The 18,870-nt window shown below is 48.5% G+C and overlaps 1 protein-coding gene across 1 annotated transcript in view; it reads left to right on the plus strand.

Annotated features, from left to right (window-relative positions):
* Window positions 1–17,289, plus strand: part of LOC100337897 (uncharacterized protein C3orf20) — a 42,225-nt gene extending 24,936 nt beyond the window's left edge. Inside the window, exons 9-14 of the mRNA XM_070051051.2 lie at window positions 5,375–5,498; window positions 7,546–7,798; window positions 10,910–11,213; window positions 13,117–13,224; window positions 14,301–14,443; window positions 17,145–17,289. Coding sequence (XP_069907152.2) covers window positions 5,375–5,498; window positions 7,546–7,798; window positions 10,910–11,213; window positions 13,117–13,224; window positions 14,301–14,443; window positions 17,145–17,289 — 1,077 coding nt within the window. The remainder of the gene's footprint in view (window positions 1–5,374; window positions 5,499–7,545; window positions 7,799–10,909; window positions 11,214–13,116; window positions 13,225–14,300; window positions 14,444–17,144) is intronic.
* The last annotated feature ends 1,581 nt before the right edge of the window (window positions 17,290–18,870 follow it).

An 18,870-nucleotide genomic window follows, 5' to 3' on the forward strand; every position in this document is an offset into this window, starting at 1 on the left:
AAATCCAAGGATGTTCAAGTTACTTCTGTAAAACAGTGTAGTGTTTGCAGGAAGAGGACATAGTCCCTAAATCCCGAGGAGTGCAATAGAGATCCCTTGATATGCAACACAAGACTGGGGTGACAAAGGGCTCAGTTGGATGAAGGAGACCACTTGCATTCTCTGTGGAGCACTTTATTTGGACAGGCTCACTAAGGAAAGGCTCTGAGGAGTACAGGTGGAGGTGGGGCAGATCACATCTCATATTGCCCAGAGTCATTCCTAGTTTACATCTGTCTGCCTGGAGGCCAGAAAAATAACACCCCCATTCCCTCTCAAAAATATCCTAGTTTGAGTGATAAATTATCTCTTCATCCTGAGCATGATATCCTATTATATTTGCCTGTTGTAGACCACAAACTCAGACTCCTGGAGGAAGCATACCCCATAAAGCATATCCAGCCCTGGATTTCCCTTGAAGAAACCATTGCACCTGTTTTACTCATTATGTTTTCATCCCAGCAGTGTTTCACCTTCATTCGTTGATTGCCTGATTTCATAAAAATTTGTCAGCACTTGTAATGTGCCAAGTTGCTTATTTGGGATGTAGAAATGAAGTCTCCCTTCAGTCTCTGCAACACTTTCAGTCCAATGAAAGGGGCAAATACATGAACACCTGTTAACATCCAACTTGATTAGAATGGTGTCATAGCCAGAGGGACACCTGAGAGTTGCTGGGATATGAAATCAGAATGTTCATTGAGGGGTCTCATAGGAGCACCCAGGAAACTCAGATGCCTGTGAATTCAGCTGGCACTGGTTACTTCCGAGAGCAATATGACCACAGATTTTGAGTCCATCTGGGCTGGGAAGAATGGTCTTGCTTATGGACATGTCCATCTGTCATTTGGTCCCACATTCTTACTTTAAAAGTCATGGTTAAGTGATTAAGTACACACTACATATGAGATCATGTGTCTGTTTCTTGAAAACATTTTCTTATCAATTTTGTCAAAGGCAATAGATAAAAACCTATTCATTCTCTGGCGGATGTCCTAAATAGCACTCTGGCCTCAGAATCAGCCCTAAAGGCACTCGGATCTGGCTGAAAAGCCCATGAGAGTATTTCAGGCATGGAAAGCCAAGACACTCTGGCAAAAAGATCTCTGTGAGTGAGATCCCAGTGGAAAGAACAGGTCTTCAAAGAGGGAGGTGCCTTTCTCTGAAGGGAGGAGAGAACCTCCACTTTGACTATGACCTTGTCTAAACAAGATAAGAGTCGGAGAACTCAAGGGGCTTCCATAGCCTTGGAAACTCATGACTGGTGCATAGGGAGATTACTGACGCCATAAACAGGAGTGTCAATTTGTAAAGTCAACAACAGGAGTCACTGTGCACTTACTCCTCATGTAGGATCTCTGTCCTTAATGTGTTGTACACTGAGGCTTAATGCTATAACGAGTACTCAAACAGTATATTTCACTTTGTGTTTCTATGGGGGTGCAAACGATTGAAATCTTTACTTAATGTATACTAAACTGATCTTCTGTAAAAAAAAAAAAAAAAAAAAAACCTATTCATTCTCTTGAAATTGCATTCATGCTTTATTTGTCCTGGCAGCCTCTTGTCTGGTTGTCTGAAGTTTGGACTATAAGCAAGCAAAGACCCCTGTGAGAGACCCCAGCTGAGAGAAATTACTGTACATGCCCCCTGGACCTAGATAAGCACCACAGTAGTTTAACGATGAGTTTTTGCTACTTTAGCTCAATCTTAGCAAGTTAGAATTAGAATTCTAGACTTGTGGTGTGCAATATGGTAGCCACAATTCACACATGACTGTTGAGCCCATAGAATGTGACAGATCTGAATTGAGAGAGGCTATAAAAAGAATGTAAAATTTCTCCTGAATAATGGCCTTATTTTGATTTCATGTTGAAATGATGATATTTTAATATACTGGGTTAAATAAATATATTATTAGAATTAATTTGCCTCTTGGCTGGCACCGCAGCTCACTAGGCTAATCCTCCGCCTTGTGGCGCCGGCACACTGGGTTCTAGTCCCGGTCGGGGCGCCGGATTCTGTCCTGGTTGCCCCTCTTCCAGGCCAGCTCTCTGCTGTGGCCAGGGAGTGCAGTGGAGGATGGCCCAAGTGCCTGGGCCCTGCACCCGCATGGGAGACCAGGAGAAGCACCTGGCTCCTGCCTTCGGATCAGCGTGGTGCGCCAGCAGCAGCGCACCGGCCGCGGTGGCCATTGGAGGGTGAAACAACGGCAAAGGAAGACCTTTCTCTCTGTCTCTCTCTCTCACTGTCCACTCTGCCTGTCAAAAAAAAACCATATTTGCTTTAAAGATTTATTAATATATTTGAAAGATAGAGTTACAGAGAGAGAAAGAGACCAAGACAAAGTCAGGAGCCTGGAACTCCATCTGGGTCTCCCACATGGATGACAGGGACCTAAGTATTTTAGCCATCTTCCACTGCTTTCCCAGGTGCATTAACAAGGAGCTGGATCAGAAGTAGAGCAGCCAGGACTTGAACCAGTGCTCATTTAGGATGCCAGCCTAGTAGGCAATGACTTATCTCTCTGCACCACAATGCCAGCCCCTTAAAACACACAGTTTGAATGTGCTCCTAGAACTTTAAAATTTCCTATATAGCTTACACTGTTTCTACTGGACCAGCTGGTGAAGAGGAATGCTTACAAAAGGCAAGGTTTGACAGTGCAGTAGAAAGATGAAATGTTATTGAAAATGATGCAGTAACTCATGTAGCATCACTGTCTTGGGAATGTTCAACATAGCATGAACAAGGCAATACATTGAACAGCTCCAAAAGGCATTCCAGCTTAACCTCTTTGTTGGGGAAGGCAGGGATATGTCTACTGAATTACAAGTTCCAGCTAGATAGACAGAGACATAAGTAAACATCGTGATTCTTGCAGGTAACAGTATTTCCAAATGTTGACTTTAATTGGCTGCTTCAATATCTCAGGATATTGTTGCATGAAATCCTGAGGCTCAGGCAGTTGGCTCATCTCAGATTCTTGGGTCCTGAGACCACAACAAAACTTCAATAAAAATCTACTGCATGTTGGAACTGGCACAGAGTCTAGGCTAGGATGAGGCCATAGAACCTTGGACCAGACCAGACCCTTCCCTACCTTGGCCTCAGTTTCCTCACTTGGATATTCACTTGTAAAGGTACGCCCAGTTTAACAGTCTCCTATCCTGGGGCTTGAATGGTTGACTGAATTACAGTGTGTGTGTGTGTGTGTGTGTGTGTGTGAGGCTGGTTATCACTCATCAGTAACATCAGAGTATGGTGGTCTCCTCCCTCAAAGTCTTCTGTTACTGGAAAGCCTGGTACATGTTGCCCCAAATACCCATAACCCTGGCAGGAGCCACCCATCAGAGTGACAGACACAATGGCAGGCTCAGCTTTTACTGACTGACTGCTCACTCACTATTCCCATCAAGGCAGCATTTGGGAAGGGAGGCAGTGCCCCAATATATAAGTACTTTAGTGGCCCAGAATGGTACCTCAAATCCTTTTTTGAAAGTACATTGAAATATACTGTTTGAGTACTCGTTATAGCATTAAGCCTCAGTGTACAGCACGTTAAGGACAGAGATCCTACATGAGGAGTAAGTGCACAGTGACTCCTGTTGTTGACTTTACCGGTTTGTGTTTCTATGGGGGTGCAAACGATTGAAATCTTTACTTAATGTACACTAAACTGATCTTCTGTAAAAAAAAAAAAAAAAAAAGAAAGAAATTATCAATTCCCAACTTGACTCTCACTGGGATTAAACATGACAATAGGTCTGATCTGATTTCATCATCATTTAAAAAAAATCATCTATTATTTTTCACTTTATGTTTCTGTGTGGGAGCAAACTGTTGAAATACTTACTTAAGGTATACTAAGCTGATCTTCTGTATATTAAGATAATCGAAAATGAATCTTGATGTGAATGGAAGGGGAGAGGGAGTGGGAAAGGGGAGGGTTGTGGGTGGGAGGGACGGTATGGGGGGGGAAGCCATTGTAACACATGAGTCGTACTTTGGAAATTTATATTCATTAAATAAAAGATAAAAAAAAAAGAAAGTACATTGAGTATAAATTATAAGTAAATAAATAAATAATATTGGCCTAGAAGTGGTGCCTGGGCCCAACAAATGAAAGGATGATTGGGGCATCCTCAGGGTGCCTGCCAGCAGGAAGGAAGCATTATGGGCAAATATTATTGTTCTCCAGGAAATCTGTTCACTGCCCACTCTACTCTATCCACCTGAGGCTTAAATTCCACAGAATATTTTTTTCCATATATCTCTGGGTTAAATAGGAGCTATAGAAAGCATAGATCCTGCCCTCAGGAGCTGAACGAATTTAGGGGTAAAAGAAGTAAGCAGTGACTGGGATTCAGGGCAGACAGGACAGGGATGGGCTGATGTGGAAATTGAGCAGAGAATGCAATTGTTGATGGCTGAGGAAATCAGGGGAGGCTCCCTGGAGAACAAGTTAGACCTGATCTGCGTTTGTATTGCCAATGAGATATCCCAGCTCGTCAGAGCAGGCCTTAGGTCAGGTTCCCTGGGAAATAGTCTTGGGAGTAAAGTAGGTGCACAGGAATTGTGTGGCGTACTCCTGGGTAGAGCCTCTTTGAGAATTTGAGCAGAGGGAGAAGTTGAACTGCAGGGCAAACATAGCAAGGCCTCAGGGGGTTGTCAAAAGGATCCCCACAGCAAGATGCCCTTCCAAAACAATCCCAAATTGAGGTCTGGGCCTTTATGTCTCACAGTGACCAGTCCAGCTCTGAAACCTTGGCCAAGGGCAATTTTTCAGCTAGCAGTTGTCAGCAACCAATACTTTGAAAAGCAGAAGGGGATTCTGGGGGATGCACTGCTACATCCACTCCAGAGGGAAACTGGAGGGCAGCGAAAGCTCTGGAGAGGCCCTTATCCACCCAGTTCCTCATGAAGGCAGCAGCGTTTATTGTGTACCTTCTACATGATGAGCACGATGGAGACCAAGCCCTGGTTGCTGCCCTCCAGGAGCTTGCAGTCTGCAGAGGACACAGGCTCTCACAGAACTGATTACGTTGCAGAGTGCTACGGTCTCTTTTGTAGCTGCATAGAGCATATTGGGAGTCCAAAACAAAGGACAGTTCTGCCCAATAGCATCCAGGAAACCCTCCAAGGAGGGGACACCTGAGTCAGGTCTCGGCTGGTGTGCAGGAATTCCCTGGACTGAGGGAAAGAAAGGTGTGCTCCAGGTGGAGTGAACAGCACATCCCTCCAACCAGAGCAAGTCCTGGTTATCACTGGGCTAGACAGATGGCTCCTTGAAGGACTGGTGATGACTTCCCCCATCTCCTTTGCCTCTCTCCAGCCATCCCGCAGAATCAGTGTCATGGAGGACAAGATATCTAAGATGAGCCGAGCCCTGGCTGAGCTCAAGAAGTGGTTTCAGAAGACATTGACTCTGCTCATGAATTCCATCTTGCTGGCAGCAGGTAAGGGGACAGAAGGGCAGATAAAGGCTACTCAGTGGCTTCTTACATCCTGGGTCACTCTTCTCAACGGATAGCTCTTTACCACCTGTTGCTTCTGGAGTTCTGAGCCTCCAGAGAGGCAGGCCTGGCAGGGATATTTCCCCATTTCAAAATGGTGGGGATGTTGGGCTCAACTTTCTGAAGGGATTGGCCTGAGGTCACTCATCTAAGTGGTGAAATTTACCAACTGGTTTCTGAACTTTCCCTGTGTGTTTTTTTCCAGATTTATTTATTTGTTTGTTTGTTTGAAAGGCAGTTAGAGAGAGAGAGAGAGAGAGAGAGAGAGAGATCTTCTATCTGTTGGTTCAGTTCCCCAAGTGGCAGCAATGGCTAGGGCTGGGGCAGACTGAAGTAAAGAGCCAGGAACCCCAGGTTTCCTGCATGGGCAGCAGTGGCTTGAGCTCTTGGGCCATCTTCCACTGCCTCCCCAGGCGCATTAGCAGGGAGTTGGATTAGAAGCGGAGCAGCCAGGAGTTCAAACAGGCACTCATATGGGATGCTGGTGTCAGGCAGTAGCTTAAGCTACTGCACCACAACATCATGCTCCTCCCTGTGTGCCTTTAATGTCTCCATGTGGCTGACTTATTTTCCTGCATCTCTCATTGTCTTTTTATAGCCCTCATATTCCCCACCTTCACATCTATCCCACCTTTTGCCTCTATCTCCTGTATCTGTCATTCAGTTGTAGGCCCTGTTCTTTCCTGAGTGAAAGATGTCAATTGGGTAGAAAAAAAGCAGTCACCCCACCCACTTGTCCCTTTTAGGCCCCCAAAGTTTCCCGAGGCCCAGTGTGGCTAGCCTAGGGCCCCATTACATCTAGGCTTCCCCCCTCATTGACAGGCATAGGAACATGGGGACATTGACCCCTCTCTGTGTCACTCTCTGGCTGGCCATAAAGGAGCTATGCTTCCCTGTGTTCTCTCCAGGGAGTTGCCTCTTGTTCCTTAGACATTCAATTCAGTTTCCCTCTTCCTCTTGACTACCCTTGCAGAATGGGTCACACCTTCCCCTGGGCTCGCACAGCACTTCATATGTTACTAATCTTATTACCTAGCATTGCATTGCCTCTCACTGTGCCCCCCTACTAGGAGTTCCCAGAGACTGGGAACTTTGTCCTGTTTCATTTCTGTATGCCCAGCACCAGTATTCAAGAAATGTTTGGTAAGTGAATGAAGAAATGAGATGTCCCTAACCTCAGAAGTTTTCTAGTGTAGTAAGAAAAGTAAGACAAGCATATTAACAAATACGTGGGGGGCCAACGCTGTGGCTCAGTGGGTTAATGCCCTGGCCTGAAGCGCCAGCATCCTGTATTGATGCCAGTTTGAGACCTGGCTGCTCCATGTTCAATCCAGCTCTCTGCTGTGGGCTGGGAAGGCAGTAGAGGATGGCCCAAGTGCTTGGGACCCTGCACCCATGTAGGAGACCTGGAGGAAGCTTCTGGCTCCTGGCTTCAGATCAGCACAGCTCTGGCCATTGTGGCCAGTTGGGGAGTGAACCATCGGATAGAAGACCTCTCTCTCTCTCTCTCTCCCTCTGCCTCTCTTCTCTCCGTGTAACTCTTATTTTCAAATAAATAAATAATTCTTTAAAAAAAAAACAAATACACGGGATTTCTATAACCCTAGAGACAGGGAATAGCATTCTCATGGAGGGGAACAGCACAGAGCAGGGATGCTTCATGTGCCTTGCCACTGTGGTGAGTTCTATCGAGGGGAAAAACTGATTGAAACATGTGCTGCCTGAGGAGTGAGATTGAGGCTGGGATTTAGAGACTGAGTATAAATGAGATTCATATATTCTTACATTCAGCCGGCGTTGACTGATTTCTAACTACCAGGGTTGAAGCACTGTGCTAGACACGGAGGGGAGGTGGCCAGGGCTGCAGAATCAAGAATGACGAATTGGAGATGGGGATGAGTGCATGTGGGCTCTGCCATTTACAGCCCAAGAGCAGGTGCAGAGAAGGACTGGCCATGGGGAAAGTGACAGTAGTGTCTTCTGTTAACAGATCTGCTCACCATAGACTATCCTCCTGTAATGAAAGAGGTAGAATTTACTCGATTCAGGCTGAAATCTGGATCTCTTCCTGAGTGGAGTCCCAAGCTAAGTCTATATGGAGGAAAACTTATTTCACCACCTCAGTCCGCCCAGCGAGAATCCTCTTTGGACGAGCCTTTGAAGGAGGCATCTGAGCCTGCTCCTGTGAAATCTGTTAAGAAGAAAATCATCAAAGCACAGAGCAAAGCCAAGGTCACAGCCAGGTCAGCTTCAGCCCTCATTTCCTCCTTGCGTTCTGGGACTGTGGGTAGGCGTTAGACATATAGAGGTGAAGCAAACAGGGGATGAGCCTCTTTAGGAGCTTACTTTCTAGGGACAGGGAAAGAGGAAGTAAACACATGACTGAATGAAGTAATTTTAGATCATGATCTAAAATGGCTGGAAGAAAATAAATCAGAATAACATGTTAGAGCAGGGATTTGCTGTAGGTCTTATCTGGCCTAGTTGCCCATTTTTTTATGGGAAAACAAAAATATTTCTTGGTGTGTTTCAGTTCTACAGCTTTAGCATATTTTATAAGACAGATCTCGTGGTGATTAATTCTGTCAGCTTTTGTTTGTTTAGCAATATTGTTCTCTCTCCTCATATCTAAAGGATAGCTTTGCTGGGTACAGTACTCAGGGTTGGCGCGGATTTTCTTCCTTCAGTACTGTGAAAGTCTCCTCACACTGCACACCTTTGTTCTCTTCATTTCTTTTCACTCACAACTTCATGAATCCTCTTTATCTTTAAACTTAGAGGACTTGATTATAGCAAGTGTTGGCTGAGTTGGATCTGACTGGTGGCCTCTGACATTCCTGTCTGAATAGTTTATCGCACTCTAGTTTTTGGAAGTTTTTGGTTACTATCTCCTTGAATATACTTTCTACCTCTCTGACCTTCTTAATTTCCTCTTGAATCCTGAAATATGGATATATGCTCTTTTAATGTGACTCCAAAGTCTCTGTAATTTTTTTCATTCTTTTTCTACTATGATTGTATTTTAAAATAGTCTGTATTAGAACCCACTAATCACTAAGTTTGATATATTCTTCTCTCAATGTCATCTGTTACATTTTTAATTTCCCTTAGTTTACTTTTCAGCTCAAGGAGTTCTGTTTCTTTTTAATTAATTCCATCTCTCTATTAAGTTTCTCTGTTGGAGAATTAAATAATTTCTCTGTGTGTTCCTGAAGCTCAATGAGTTTCCTTAAAAGAGCTATTTTGAATTCTGCATCTGAGAATTTACATATTTCATTGCTATCTGGTCAGTTTTTGATACCTTATTTTGTTCCTTAGGTGAAATTTTGATTCCCTGAGCATTCCTGAGGCTTGCTATCATATGACATTGCACATTGGAGGATTATAAATTTGTTCCAGCTTTTGTAATCTGGCTTTATTTGTACCTGCCTTCCTGAAATTCCAAGCAATCTCCTAATTTTCTCTGAAGTTGTAGACACTTAAAATATTTTAACACTAGATGGCCGGTGTACATTGGTAGAGCCAAACTTCCTCACTCACCGGAAGTTCAGGTTCATGAACAAGAGATATTCTTAGTAAGTGTGTTCAGCAAGTATTGCTAGTGTAAGCAGCCTCTGAAAAATTGTGAGTTGTAAATTACTTGTGTTGCTGTTGCTCTACCATAACTGGATTCCTAAACCTAGCCCTTGCCAATTAATTACTGTATGAACTCAGGCAGCTCACTCCTCTGGCAGTAACCTTCTGTTTTATTATCTGTAAATGTCAAAAATAGTTTATGCCCTGCTTATTCCACTGGGATATACAGAACTGACCCAGACAATGCCCATTCCAAGGGCTGTGGATGCTATAATATGGTATACATGATGTAAGGCAGTAGTAATGAGAAAAATGAAATCATAGCAGTGCTTTATATGGCTGCTTATTCCTACCTAACTACAACCGTACAACACTTGAAACAACCCAGTTTGGTGTTTGGACAGAGTAGGTGCCCAATAAACATTCTCTTGAATGTCTATTAAATCTCTGCTGATTGATTACCATTTACCAAGTGTTGCTATTTTACTCCATTGAGCAAAACACTCCTCAAAGTCTAGTGGGACAAAGTACAATCATAACAATAATAATAAGTAAGTAAAATATGTTCTACATTAGATATCAACCAGTGCTTTCAGAGAAGAGCATGGAAGAGAAAGACTACTGGGGATGGAGGATCACATTAGGGTGAACACAAAGTCTCACTGCAACAGTGATTTTTGGTTTTTTGACAGGTAGAGTTATAGACAGTGAGAGAGAGAGGCAGAGAGAAAGGTCTTCCTTCCATTGGTTCACTCCCCAAATGCCCGCCACAGCCAGCGCTGTGCAGATCCAAAGCCAGGAGCCAGTGCTTCTCCCTGTCTCCCATATGGGTGCAGAGGCCCAAGCACGTGGGCCCTTGTCCACTGCCCTCCCAGGCCACAGCAGAGAGATGGACTGGATGAGGAGCAACTGGGACTAGAACCCAGCGCCCATATGGGATACCAGCGCCGCAGGCAGAGGATTTACCAAGTCAGCCACGGCGCCGGCCTAAAGACAGTGATATTTGAAATAAGACTTGGAGGAAATGAGATAGTCACTTTTGTGGCTCTGTAGGGAAGAGCCAACAAGGCAGAAAGAACAGGCAGAACGAAGGCCTCGAGGTTGGAGCATGCCCAGAGAACTATATATCTGGAGTGCAGTGGGCAGATGTGAGGACGCTGGAGAATGAGAGCAGTAAAGAATGCAAGAAAGGAGTCCCAGATCCTGTGACGTCTTGAAGGGCATGGTAGGGATTTTGGCTTTGATTCTGTAAAAGACAGAAAACCACTGAAGAGTTTCAAGGAGAGTAGCAATGTGACATTGGTAGGTTTTAACAGAACCCTTTGGTCAGCTGTGTGCAGAACAGACTGAAGAGAGGGCAGGGGAAAAACCAAGACCCACCAGCAGGCCCTCCAGAAATGATGCAGGCGGGCCCACATCAGGGGAGTGGAGGGCAGGAAAAGTGGTCAGATCCTACGTCTGTCTTCGATGTGGACAGGAGAAACTTGTGACTCGATGGGATAGGACGTGAGTGCGAAAGAAAGGAGTGAAAGGTGACTCCACAGTGTGTTGACTGAGTGCACAGATGAATGAGTAACTTGTCATTCCCATCTTGCACCTGAAGCCCAGAGAGATTAGCAGAGCACTCAGGAAGGCGCTGCATGCTGGGAGTGGAGACCAGACTAAACTCTGCCTGTGGCGCGTCCTCGGCAGCGGGCCCTCACCACTCTGGAATTCTGAGGGCAGCGGCCTGCACACTGCCCACTGACAGCCCCTGCCCAATGTGCTCCTCCTTGCAGAGGGAAGACCAAGGAAGTGCGCACTTCCACCAGGTGGGTGGCCTCGCCCTCGGACTGCCCGCTGGTGCTGCGGAAGCTCCTGCGCAAAGAAGACGCCCGGGCTGGCTGCAAGTGCATAGCAAAGGTGCCCCTGGTGTCTGACTTGGAGCTGGAGCGATTCCTGTCTGTGCCCCGAGACCCCAGCCAAGTACTAGTGATTGGGATCCTCTCAAACCAGAACCCCAGCAGCACAGCACAGCTCAAATGGCTTCTAGACACACTGTACAGACACCAGCAGCGGGGCCGTGCCTCACCCTGTCTCCAGGTAGGTCCCAGGAGACCCAAAAGGACAAGGGTTAGGGAGATGTCTTGGACAAAGACCCATGTGGTGCTAGAATTGGCTGAGCATCTGACCAAGAGGCCACCTCTTGCAGTTTCTTTTCACCCAAGGGCTTTTGCACATACTTTCCCCACTGTCTGCAATATTTTAACTTTCTTCTCAATTTCCCACTCAGTCTGCTACCCAGCATGAGTGTCAGCACATTAATGCAGGTACCTCTTATGAGCCTTGAGACAAAGCCAGGGACCTGTTCTTTTCATTGGGAACACATACCAGAGTGTGGTTGTTTATTGGTGTGCATATTTATAGGAGAGACTATGGTTTCCGCCATGTCATGAGCGCTCAGTAAATATTTGAAGAATGTCAGTGAATACCCCTGTGTGCTGGACCTGTGCCGGGCCCTGTGATCTGCCATGGGGTCAGAAACCGTTGTCCCGGAAGAGCTCGCAGCAGAGCACCTGCTTCTGAAGGCCTTGTGAAGGCCATGAGAGGGCCATGCTGGGTACTGTGAGCCCTGAGAATTTACGGCTGCTGCCTCTTGGGGTCAAGGAGGTCATTCTGTTTTGTGTGGGTTTCTGGGAGGCATTGAGTGTCCCTGGAAGAGCCTGTGGCTTGTGTGAAAGTGGACAAGGGAGAAGACTACTGGAGGCCCCAGTTCACCGTTAGTGAAGTCCCAAGGAAGTCTCCCATGGAACCCAGTCCCACCTACTGGTGTTGGCAGTCTCAGCCCTTATCGTCCTCTGAGTTGGCAGTCCTTTCCAACAATCTTAGCACAGGCTGAGGACCAGTCCTAACCCAGGCACACTGGCACATCCCTTCCTCTAAGCAGTGTCGCTTCCTTGAACCCCACATGCCCACCCTTGAGCCCACTCTAGCCAGGACTTGGAACTCAGATTTTTAATCCCTTCCAGTTAGGCAGCTGGAGCCCAGGCCCTGGCTCACTCCACGATGACACAGAGTTAACGATGAGCCTTTTCCTTAGTTCCATATAATCAAAGTCACAGTTACTTTCTGGAGTCAACTTCCTACTGAGTCCAATTCAGCGACCATTCATTGAGCACGTCCTTCGTGCCTATCTGTGTAAGGACATGGATAATCCCTACATGGTGGGAACTTAAGGTGACTTTAGGTTTCTTGGGGCTATCCATTGTTCACTCTAATTATCCCTGAGCAGTAATAGCCCAGCTCTGAGCAGCAGGAATGGGGGCAAGATCTGACCCAAGGTGGTTGAACAACTGAAGCAGTGGGCAACAGGTTGTGAGGACAGACAGGGTAGTGTAGATTTCCAAAGGACCAGGGTTCCACTATTAAGGCAAAACCATTTCTTGCTAGCAAGATTCTGAAGAGTTGTGGATTTCACAGCTCACACTGTGACAGAAGTAGCTGGAGTCACCTGGAAACAAAAGGCAGATAAACTCAAAGATAGCACGTTAGCCATATTGGTGGGCCCAAAGCACCGAAATGGAGGCAGGGGGAAGCCAGCTTTGCTCATGAGAACTGGGCTCTGTTCAGATGCTCACGCTGGATTTAGTGACTGGGAGGGTCCAGTGGCTAGCCAACTGTGGACTCCTTTATGGGAAGAGGTTTCCATCTTCGAAACTCTGAAGGACTTATCCCAGGGCAAGCACGAGGAACTGTCACATTCTGTGAGCCCCACAGAACCAGGATAGTGAGTGTCACATGGGGAGCCATCATCTGGGCACCAGCCTTCCTCCTGGGATGGCTCTAAGCTGAGCCACGGGACGTCCTCTGGGGCTCGTGCTGGGAGGTGTGTGTGCAGGACCTGAAGGGCCCGTGAGCAGGAGTGGGATGGGGAGATGTCCCAGCCCAGCCAAGAACGCAGTCACCCAAGTGCATGCTCATGACTGCCACACTGGTGTCTCGGCAGTGCCGGCATGACCCCTACCGCCTGCTGCAGTATGACCTGGACAGCCCCCTGCAGGAGGTGCCGCCCCTGCTGGTGAAGAAGCATGCTGTGGTGCAGGGCATGGTTTTGGTGAGTCGGGGCCCTGTGGGGACACACCACCCAAGTGCCTGCCACTGTCTCAGCAGGCCTCGCCCCTGCAGGACACAGATGTGGGAGGAAGGAGAGGGGAGCGAGCACCCTGCAGGAGTCTCCCCCTCCAGGCTGAGGCACAGAGAGCAGAAGAACAGAGTCACCCAGCTGCTAGCCCAGCGGGAGCCCACACATCCCTGTCCCAGGAGACTGAAGAGACAGCTGATGCTTAACCCATTCAGTCAAATTCTCATCATCTGTTTGTTTTAAAATCACTTTGGAAAATTGGTTTATTATATAAAACTTGAAAAATTCTATGTAGAAAATAATGACACCGTTGTATCATCTAGTCTCATCTATTAATCTAGCAATCATGAACAAACGTCCTAGGCACCCACTGGTCCACGCCAGCCTTCTGTATGTACACTTGGAATCCTGGTTGGTAAATTAAAATCATGTGAGCATTTCTCCCACCCCCCACTAGTATATAACACCTAACTTTAACTACCATAAAGCCCATCATTTCCTTTCTCTTTCTCACTGCTCTTGTTAAACATCGAAGTTATGTCCCTTTGGAGGGGGCAGTACATGGCGAACTTACTGTGATGAATATCCTTGCACAGAAATATTTGAAGAGGTATAAGAACCCTCCCCTCAAAGGGCCCCCATACCATGGGATGAACTGAACACTGCATCCAGATAAGTGGGTGGGGACACAGCAGGCAGACAGCTGCAGGCAGGTGGGCGGGAGCTCTCTGAACAGGGAAGACGCCTTTCTGGGCCCAGCAGTGTGGAAGGGTCTAGATGTGAGATGGCATTGGAACATGTTGGCCCAACGGGGAACAAAGTCCAGGCCAGTGGGGCTGCCCTCTGGTCTGGGGGCCTAGGTGAGAGACCAGGCTCAGGCACACCTGCCTGGGTGGCTTAGCGAGGGCAGTCCTCCTTCCCCAGCCACCAAAGACCAACATGCTCACCCAGGCCTGTGAGGAGAGTGGCATTGTCCTCCAGAGATAAAGAACTCAGCTGTCCTTCAGTCCATGTTGCAATGCTAATGTGCTCCTCCTGTCTGTGCACAGATGTTTTCTGGGGGGAAGCTCCTCTTCGGGGGCCATGTGTTCAATGGATATGGCCTGAGCAAGCAGAATCTGCTCAAACAGATCACCCGCACACAACAGGATGGCAAGATGGGCTACTTCCTCCCAGACAACTACAAATTCAGGTGAGACAGGAGAGGCCGAATGAAAGGCAGGCACAGGGAAGGGCTGGGTGGACAGCAGACTCCAGCTGTGGGATGGGCCCTGTGGGGGTAGCAGGTGGACAAAGGCATGAAGTGAGCAGGGAGCAGAGCTGGGGAGCCAAGCCTCCACGTGCTGCACCTGTGGGAAGAGCTGCAGCAAGAGAACACAGCAGGTGCCCCAGGAGGAGGGGAGCAGGCAGTGGCCAGGAGAGCATGAAGCCAAATTGTGGGTTTCTTTGGGACACAAGTTTGGACAAAGAGCTGTCTTGGAGAAAGGGAGCTGGGAACAGTACCACCGTGCCAGTGTCTGCTGGGATATTGAGAAGAGAGGGGATGTATGGGCAGGAACCTAAGCTGCACTTCAGCCCCACCTTCTCTCTCTCTCTCTCTCTCTCTTTTTTTTTTTTTTTTTTTTTTTTTTTTGACAGGCAGAGTGGACAGTGAGAGAGAGAGACAGAGAGAAAGGTCTTCCTTTGCCGTTGGGTCACCCTCCAGTGGCCACCGCAGCTGGCGCGCTGCGGCCGGCGCACACGCTGATCCGAAGCCAGGAGCCAGGTGCTTCTCCTGGTCTCCCATGGGGTGCAGGGCCCAGGGACTTGGACCATCCTCCACTGCATTCCCGGGCCATAGCAGAGAGCTGGCCTGGAAGAGGGGCAACCGGGACAGAATCCAGTGCCCCGACCGGGACTAGAACCCGGTGTGCCGACACCACTAGGTGGAGGATTAGCCTAGTGAGCTGCAGCGCCGGCCCTCAGCCCCACCTTCTATGTACTGCCATGCCTGCTTATGCCGGGTGTGCCAGTTGAACCACATGGTCAAGGTCATTCATGGCACGAACTCAGGCCCTGGGAAAGGACGTGCTGCTTTGAGTGTGCCCCTGATTTCTGAGCTCAGGCTTTTTGACCAAGTGATGTGAACCTATTGAGCACCTCCTTGGCCCAACCCTAGTGAGGTGATCATAGGTCTCTGCACTCAAGGAGCCCAGAGCTCCTGATACCTTTCCTGTGCTCTGTGAACTGTGGAGTACAGTACAGACTGGAATGAGACCCATAAAAGACGGTGTGGTGCGGGAGAGCCTGTGTGCTTTCCCAACGGCTTTGTGAGCTGAATCTTATGTAGCCAAAAGCAAAGGCTTTACATACTCTCTAGCATTCTGCAAATCGGAGGGGAAGCTCTTCACCACAGCCCCTACCACACTGTCTCTAGCTGTCAGCGTCTGCAGGAGGGGCCTTGTCCTGGGCAATGTGTCCACGCCCAGCCCAGCCCAGCCCAGCCCGGTCACTGCAGTGCCACACCAGGTCTGTGGTGCAGGGATGGCATGTCTCCTCCCAGCTTCTCAGCCCTCCTGCAGATGCACGCTCCTCAGGAGCAGGGCTAGGATGGGTCAGGAACATAGTGGGCATTAGTAATATGATCGAAAGGCAGGCAGTGAGGGAATGAGACAGTCTTGTCTCTGACACTGAGCTATGTGACCCTGAACACGCCCCCTCACCTCTCTGGGCTTCCCGCCTTTGTCGGTGAAATGGGGACAAAAGATTTTCCTGTGCTCCCTGCATCGCAGTTCCCTCCAGGAACATGGACACATAAAGAGTAAACTACTGCAGAGCGTGGGGCACAGTGCAGATGCAGGAGGGGGCTTGCTAAGAATTCACTAGGGCCACCGCCGCAAGCGCTGTGTTCTGAATGTTTGTGTCCCTCACGGTGCGTGAGTTGACATCCTCACTGCCAAGCTGGCGATAGAGGTGATGGGCCTTTGGGAGGGATTAGGCCATGAGGGTGGAGCCATCATCAATGGGATTAGTGCCCTGATGAGAGAGGCCCCAGAGAGCAAGACTGTGACCATGAACCTGGAAGATTGCCCTCTCCAGATACCCAGTCTGCCGGCACCCTGCTGATGGACTCCCCGCTGCCAACACTAAGAAACATGAGGTCAGCATGAGCTACAGTCTATGATATTTTGTTGTAGCAGCCCAAAAAGTTGGGACATAAGCTACCCCTAGCTAAGAGGCTCAGACACAGCTCTGAGGCCGGAAATCTGAGAGGAACTTTGGGGCAGGGTCATGGTCCCTGTAAAGGTGTGTGTCCCAGGGCTCTTTGGGTTTCTGGTAGCTCCTTGGCCTGAGCTCAACGCCAGTCTTTCTGTGGTATCTCCCTGCATGAGTGTCTCTGTCCACCTTTCCCTAAAAATACCATGCTAGTAGATTGCATTAGAGGCTAGCCCCACTCCAGTATGACCTCATCTTAATAAATTACATGGCCAATAACTCTGAAATCAGGTGCCGTTCTGGGGTCCTGAGGGTAAGAACTTCACCATTGGACTTGGAGGGCCATGTCCAGCCCACAACTGGATTCGTGATGACGTAACTCCCTAACCTCTTGTTCTCTCTCCTTTGCTCAATTTCCCCAGCCCTTGCACCCCAGCTTGGGCATTTCCCGCTGTCAGTGTTGGGCGTACAGGTGTAGCTGGCACAGGAGTGAGGACCAATCCATCCTTGGTGAGAAGCCAGGGAAGCTGAGCTCCTGTGGGTCCCTAGGTCCCCAGGGTGGTCAGACTCTCCCTTCCCTGTCCTGTGCTCTGGAGGATGAGTTCTGTGTACTTGGCTGTTGACCAGCCTACTGCACGGGAGCCCTTGTGATTCTGCCTCTGCTGAGCAGTGCCTTCCCTACTCTGCCTCCCCTGCAGTCCTTCAGCTTCTGTCCTGAGCCCGGAGAGTTCTGGGTCAGCCAAGAGAACCATGTCGGATGATTTTGATGGAAGCTTCTCTTCGCTGGTCATGGGAGAGGAAGAGTTAGAGAAGGAATCCACCTCGGAAGTAGAGAAAAAGTAGGTTGCCACAACCTGGGATGGGGATCGTAGGCATTGCTCACAGCAGGCCCATGGCTCTGCCACAGGTCAGCAAGGTTCCCATGAGTCAATGTGGCCTTGAGCACATCACTTCTCCCTTAGACTTGGATCACTGCCTGACATCTGGCTGGCTTTTATCTACATGTTTTAGTTGGGCATCCAGGCTTTTCCCTAGAGCTGTGGGCAGTAGTCTGGGGCATGGGGTTTGGAATTGAGACCTTTTTTTTTTTTTTTTTTTTTTTTTTTTTTTTTTTTTTACAGGCAGAGTGGACAGTGAGAGAGAGAGACAGAGAGAAAGGTCTTCCTTTGCTGTTGGTTCACCCTCCAATGGCCGCCGCGGCTGGCACGCTGCGGCCGGCGCACCGCGCTGATCCGATGGCAGGAGCCAGGAGCCAGGTGCTTTTCCTGGTCTCCCATGGGGTGCAGGGCCCAAGCACCTGGGCCATCCTCCACTGCACTCCCTGGCCACAGCAGAGGGCTGGCCTGGAAGAGGGGCAACCGGGACAGAATCCGGCGCCCCGACCGGGACTAGAACCCGGTGTGCCGGCGCCGCTAGGCGGAGGATTAGCCTAGTGAGCCGCGGCGCCGGCCCGGAATTGAGACCTTTTATATACTTGATAGCAAAACTCCACAACCCATACCCATCCACCTGAGAAAGGTGGAAATGTGCGTGGTGTCTTTCTACAGGTCACTTTCTGGCTCTGTCAGAAGTCTAGTAATTGGGTGGTAGTAGGATATGAATATCATGTGTTTCCCTGGAAGTCAGGAAAGCAGAGCTATGAGCCTGTAGAAAAGTCATCGTGCCACTCTGTCCCCAGGTTGTAGCAATACCCACACAGCTTCACCTGTGCTAAGGCAGAAGGCAGTGCCCACCTGGCCAGAGCTCCAGTTCAGTGCTTCTCAAGCACTCTCCAGTGCATGCTTCTCTCTGTTTTGATATTTAGGGCAAAACAACTTGACATGGAGATGCGTCCTCTCAGCAAACTCAAGAAAGGCAGAAAGGCAGTAAGAAGTTGACTTTGTGAAAGAAACACGACTAAAGGAAGTACACCAGCCCTGGTGGTTGCTGAACCCATCCCCATGCCCAGGCCATCCCTGGGTCCCCAGTCCTCCGTCCTCTCCCTCTGAGCCTTGACTTCTATATAATAAACCAGCAAGCTGCCTCTCGCGTCTGGGTGAGGCTCTGGTTGGCTGGGGCAGGCCTGACTCCATCTGGCTCCTACAGAGCCATTGGTCCCCAACAGCCTTCTGCCAGGCTAAGCCCTTGGTTTCCCAACCCAGAGCTTACTCTGTGGACAGTTAAGTCAGCCCAAGACCTCCCTCTCCTCAGGGAACAAATATCCCACTCCAAGGGGCCAAGATCAGTGACATGTGACCCCAGGGAGAGCCTCTGATGGGATCAAACTGTGCCACAACACCCACCCCAGAAATCCTATTCACTAAATATTTCAATAGATATTTAGCAAAAGCAAATCTATAGCTGGTAAAAAAAAAAAGACACATGCAAATTAAAAGCACGAGTGAGCTGCTACTAGATATCTATTAGAATGGCTGAAAAACAAAT

Source organism: Oryctolagus cuniculus, chromosome 10, assembly GCF_051225735.1.
Source record: "Oryctolagus cuniculus isolate XC-2025 breed Fujian yellow rabbit chromosome 10, ASM5122573v1, whole genome shotgun sequence".
Lineage (NCBI taxonomy): Eukaryota > Metazoa > Chordata > Mammalia > Lagomorpha > Leporidae > Oryctolagus > Oryctolagus cuniculus.